The sequence below is a fragment of the Gouania willdenowi genome, chromosome 8 (genome assembly GCF_900634775.1).
Source record: "Gouania willdenowi chromosome 8, fGouWil2.1, whole genome shotgun sequence".
Lineage (NCBI taxonomy): Eukaryota > Metazoa > Chordata > Actinopteri > Blenniiformes > Gobiesocidae > Gouania > Gouania willdenowi.
The window spans coordinates 8,303,516-8,309,342 of NC_041051.1; the positions used below are offsets into that span (position 1 = coordinate 8,303,516).

Sequence of the window (5,827 nt, forward strand, 5' to 3'; positions counted from 1 at the left end):
AGAAAAAATATATTTGTACCTCAGGTGATTTATGGTCCACCTATGTTTATATTTACTGTTCGTCATTAGAGAAGAAAAAAGAAGAAAAATTAAGAAAAATAAATATGACGAACACACGTTCACATATATTTTTCTGCATCGTCAATGAAAACTTGTCGAAAAAGGTATTTTACAACACGTTGACCCAGTGAGCTTATTCGGACTGAGGTCAGGGGTGGACAAGCCATCTGGCATACCGGGCATCGTCCTGGTGGGCAGTCGACCCAGAGTGGGCCAGTCCGGTCCGCTGGAGGCAGGCATTGTAACTGGTAGCCAAAAATGGTCCAAAAGTGGCAAGAAAAGAGTGAAAAGTGACTAAAATGGTACAAAAGCAGTCAAGAGTGGCCAAAACATGGGAAAATAAAGAGGAACCAGGTGGTATGTGATGGCAAAGCTTTAATGAGCAAAATGTGGCAAACAACAGTGAAAGAGGGCAAAAATGTGGCACAAAAAGAGGGAAAATATAGGGAAAATGAAACGTGATATTTATTGGGCAAAAGTTAGCTTATTTGAATGAAAAGTGGCCCAAAAAAATTACAGAAAGGACAAAAATTTAATAAAAGTGTGAAAAATAACTGAAAAAAGGGGATATTTAGTAGCAAAAGGTAGCTATAGTCTGCAATTTCTTTTAGAACTTTTTGAAAAGTGACCAAAATAAGCCAAAAACAGTCAAGAGTGGCAAAAAATGGGCAAATAAAGAGAAACCAGGTGGTATGTATTGGCAAATGGTAGCTTAAATGGGCCAAATGTGGCAAACAATAGTGAAAAAAGGACAAAAATGGAGAACAAAAAGAGGTCAAATGTAGGAGGAAAAAAGTTATATTTATTGGGCAAAAGTTAGCTTATTTAAATGAAAAGTTGCCAAAAACTCAAAATTAAAAAAAGAACAAAAATTGGATAAAAGTGTCAAAAAGGACTTGCAAAAAAGTGTCCAAACTTTTTGGATAAGGGCAAAAATGGGACAAATGAAGTTGCAAAATGGCCGAAGGAAATAGGTAAAAAAGAGGTTAAAAAGTTTCCCCATTTTAAGGGTTTTTTGGGGAATAATAAATAAAATTAAGACAAAGAGCCACATGTTGAGCATCTCTGACTTAATAACGGCTTCTACATGGTGTCTCTGATAATGTAGTGGGCTGGTCTGGACACAAATTGCCAGGACTGATTTTTTGTCCCAGTCCACCCCTGACTGAGGCTTCATCATTACAAAGATCAGAGGCCAGGTTAAATGTTACACAGCAAATACCCACAAAAAAAAGCATAAAGCAAAGATACCATTTCACTAAGAACAAGCTCTAAAATTATCTATATTGGTGTCTTTAAAACTGCATTTGAAATAAAAAAAAAATTAAAAGAAATTAAAAGAAATACTTGAAATACTTATACCCTTTACTAATACCCTGGTTTCCAGTCAGGGTGGAAAAATTAAAATTGTCTGCGCAAAAATCTAGAATTGGAACTTATGTGGGACATTAATGATTCAGAATGGTACAGATTGTTTCAGATATCCTTTGAATCAATAGATGCAAGAAAGTCACCAAAAAAAACTTAATTTGAGGTCTGAAAAGGATATAGTAGACGAGAGCAGAGCTCTACTAGACAGCTGAGACATCCTTAAGGAAATCACACGACTTCTTGTGAGCAACTTCACGCAGCTTTTTGACCCGGCGAGGACCGGAAGAACCGACAAAGCTGTCAGGCTGCAGCACGGCCATCCCGTTGTGCACGTCTCCCATGATGATCAGCTGCCCGTCAGCTGTGGTGATATTGGGGCAGGGGCAGTTCCAGTCCATGTTCATTAGAGTCACCTCCAGCGGTTCCGTACCAAAGAACTTCAGGCCCATTTTCTCATCCTTCAAGATCTCCTCTACGGTAACCAGGGCGTGGCCTGACTCCTGCTCCTCCGTCAGCTCTGTCACACGTCCCACGATCACAAAGTCGCTCTTGCAGAAGCTGGGGATCATCTTGCCTCGAGGTTTGCAGATCTTGCAGTTGTGGTTTTTCGGAAACGGGCACATTTCCTCGCAGGCCTCTTTGGACTCAAAGTTGTTCTCGTTGCCACCGCAGCCTCCGTACACGAAAGACTGGCATTTTTTCAGGATGCTGCTGTATGCCCAGCGTGGTTCGTGGACTTTACATGGACCTTGCAGGCTTGGCAAGCTGCAGGGAGCTGATAGTTCTCCTCCACAAGACAACATGCAGGCCTCGTAGGTGTCAAAATGATTCCGGTTCTTATTGCACTGACTGTAGGTGAAAGTAAAGCAATTGTTTCGTTTTGACTCGTAATACCAGCTCATGCTTTCCTCTCCACAGTCATCAGAGTCTGGACTCTTCAGGCATTCTGCCGCTGGGAACGGCAGATTGGTAGCATTGACCTCGGCAGCTTTACCCTTCTGGTCGTTCTTTATCACCACCAGAGGAAAGTGTGATGACATGCTTCCTCCGACATTTCTCGCCGTGCACGTGTAGATTCCAGCATCCTGAAGTTGAGCGTTGTAAATCACAAGCTGTCCGATATTGGTGACCACGACGTTGCCACGGACATGGTTGGGTCTCATGACGATGTTTTCTTTGCTTTTCATTTGTTTTTCCCAGGTGATTTCTGGAGTCGGCTTCCCGGACACGTCACACAGGAAGCTGGCGGTCTCGCCCACAAACACAGCCTGTTGGGAGGGTCCGTTGAGTATCGCTGGGAGCTGGATGTCAGTGGGGATGGTTGTGTGGAGAGCGGTGGTGGGAGGTAGGGTGGTTTCATCGGGGATAGGACTGGTGTTTGACCAGGTCAGGTGGTACCTGTAGAGAAATCAAGTAGGGAAATAATTATCAAGACAACAGTAATGTCTTCTATATGGTAACTTGTCTTGAAAAACATTACCTTATCCCACGAAATGCAAATAGTGGAGAGCTAAAATACTTAACATGTTACCTGCAGGTGACCTCAGAGATGGAGATACCCTTGGAACACGCCTCCGCATCCAAGTAGCACTTGTTATAATAAGTCATGCCGTCAGATGCACACGTGAAGTGGGGTTCCCTCTCACAGCGGTCCCGGCACTTACAAACAGGTTGGCCATCCCAGATGTCACACTCCGAGCCCTGTTGGCTGCACATGAACTTGTCACAAGTGGCACCCTTAGGCATGCCAATAGGACCTTTGCTTCCCTTGATGTCTATGTAGCGCGCTGCCACGCAGCTCCTGTTGCCGCAGACGTTAAGGCAGCATTTCTCAAATGTCTCACAGTCCTGAGGTTCAAAGAAAGGAATAAAACATTTGTTTTGTACACCAACATACTATATACTGGCAACAAACTGCAACTTCATCTAGATTAGTGGTTCCCAATCTCTCTTCGTACCATGTACCCCTTTGTAGTTTTGGTACCCAATGTTGAAGTATGTCTCGAGTTGAAGTTAAAAAAAAAAAAAAAAAAAGGTTATTTTTCCAAATATAATTCTTCAGTTTTTTTCCTTTTTAAAAAATATTGTTTTGTATCGTGATCTCAGTGTATCGTCTCAACCCTACGTGCTATGATTAGAGCTCGATTCCAATAATAATGTATTTACATATTTTTTTATTTTATTTTTATTTTTTGTTTTCTCTTTTTTAAATCTGGTTAATAATTTTTTCAGCTCATTTTACATGAATATGGAAGAGATTCTCATAGATCTAATGCTGTAAATGGTAGAAACTAACTTTAAGTTGGTGCAGTATTTAAAGTATTATATTTTACATTAAGAATTGAGCCCACAGTGCTACATTACACACAGTAGAAAAGATGTATTAAACAATCAATATTAGGATTTTATGAATCGATATCGGGTCATTAAAAGGAAAATCGATTTAAGTCAATTAATCTTTTTTTTTTTTTTTTAACCCATATAATTATTTTATTATATTATGATATAATGTATTAGTCAGTGTTTGTATAATCAATTTCATTGCTACGTCCTGGTCAAAGACAGTAACTAATCAGTATTCAGTTGAAGTTAGGACTGATTGTTTATCAGGGGTCACCAACACGGGGCCCCAGGTAGCCCTTATTGACCATGTGAGGGGCCCTCAGGAGCACTAGTCACTAATGAGTTTCATCTATAATCTGATTTACGTTCCAGGATTCAAATTCACAAAGATAAATACATGAGAGATGTAGTTAGTGCCAGAGCTGGGTGATACATCAAGATTCAAGATGTATCAAGTTTTCTATTGTGGGGACAAAAAAATTACAATATCACCTATATCGATATATATCGATATATATATATATATATATATATATATATATATATATATATATATATATATATATATAGCTTATTTTGTTTTAAAATACTTGTTTTAGGAGTACCTGCTTTTGTTACTTCTCAGAACAGCGTGAAAAGCACAGTTAGTGAGATTTCTGATTGCATCCTAACCCAGACCTTCCATTAAACAAACCACACTACAGAACTCACTCACACGTGCTGTCCCTTTTAGGAGACAAAGTTTAAAGTTGCACATATTGTGCAGCTGTTTGTTAATTAATGCGCCTGTGTGGCATTTGGATCATTAAACTGAACCGAGAATTGTCTTTCTGGTCAGACATTATTTGACTTTTCTTTTAACCGACATTTATATCGTATTTCACTATTTTGAGAAGGTCTATATCGCCCAGCCCTAGTTAGTACTAGTTAAATACTGCTAATGAAGTTTTAGCATTAAATTAAATGTTTATTTTCACTGAAATATTGTGACAAATGTTTTTAAATGTTGCAGATATGGTGTATGGTCAGTGTATGTTATATATAATATGATAATGTATATAAGATATATTTTTACAAACTCAAGGTGGATTTTAAATAAAATTCTATGAAAATTAAACAAATTCCATTAATTAGGAGAAATAAAGTGTTTCATGTTGAAACCTCAACATTTCCTTGTGAAAGTGTCTATTTGTACGGTTGGCGTACGGACAACCGCCAGTGCTATTGGTACGGTTACCAAAGTACACCTACGTAGCGTTTTAGGGTTAGGGCTAGGATTAAGGTTAGGTTAACCCTATATTGTAACAATTTTTAGGGTTCGGTTTTAGGGTAAGGTTTAGTCTTAGTCACGTGACCTAAATTGGCCAAATAGGGGCGCTGCGTGCGGATAAAATGTCGGTATATTGATACGGCAACCGTACGGATAGCCACTGCCTTCATATATATATATATATATATATATATATATATATATATATATATATATATATATATATATATATATATATATATATAAAGTGAAAACGTCAAAAAGTAGTATGTAATAAGTTATTTTCTAACCGGTAGCCTTTAAGTTTATACAGAAGCTCTTAGAAGTTTAAGTGACTTAAAGTGAAGTTTAAGTGACGCTCTGTCCGTTTAGTTAATGAATAAAAAAAGTTATTCTCAAACAGTTTTTTTAAAGCACTCCAAGCCGCGCGCTCACCTGGTCCGTCTCACACTCCCTCATACAGGTGCTCATGGCATCCACCCACAGGTTGGGGTTCAGGTCATTGGGGCACATCCCTGCGTGAGAGTACACCACCTTAGCCACCGACATAGGCATCGCCCTCACCCGCCAGCTGTCCATGAAGAGCAGTAAAGTGCACCACTGGCACACAACAAACCAAATCCATCGGGGAAAGAGCATCCACCACATCTCTGAACAGTAGAATTGTTGTAAAATATGAGAGAAAAAACCCGTGTTGTAAACGCTGTCCAGACGCGTGGGAAAAGCTGATAATGTGGTGAGCGGACTGTGAGAGCCGCTGTGCAGAGAAAGTGTCCAGGTTTG

General features: G+C 39.4%; 1 protein-coding gene across 1 annotated transcript; it reads right to left on the minus strand.

Moving 5' to 3' along the window:
• Positions 1-1,123: 1,123 nt before the first annotated feature.
• Positions 1,124-5,827, minus strand: wfikkn2a (info WAP, follistatin/kazal, immunoglobulin, kunitz and netrin domain containing 2a). Its single transcript, XM_028455642.1, has 3 exons — positions 5,480-5,827; positions 2,963-3,279; positions 1,124-2,829 (listed from the first exon to the last, which is right to left on the minus strand). The coding sequence occupies exons 1-3, from the start codon at positions 5,690-5,692 to the stop codon at positions 1,632-1,634; spliced, it is 1,728 nt and encodes a 575-aa protein (XP_028311443.1). The 5' UTR covers positions 5,693-5,827; the 3' UTR covers positions 1,124-1,631.

Bases quoted from the DNA above. Each gene is read 5' to 3' on its own strand.
- wfikkn2a (XM_028455642.1), bottom strand. From the start codon at position 5,692: ATGTGGTGGATGCTCTTTCCCCGATGGATTTGGTTTGTTGTGTGCCAG. The intron at 3,280-5,479 runs GTGAGCGCGCGG...TTTGAACCTCAG, and splicing joins GGGAGTGTGAGACGGACCAG to GACTGTGAGACATTTGAGAA. The intron at 2,830-2,962 runs GTAACATGTTAA...ATTTCTCTACAG, and splicing joins ATCTCTGAGGTCACCTGCAG to GTACCACCTGACCTGGTCAA.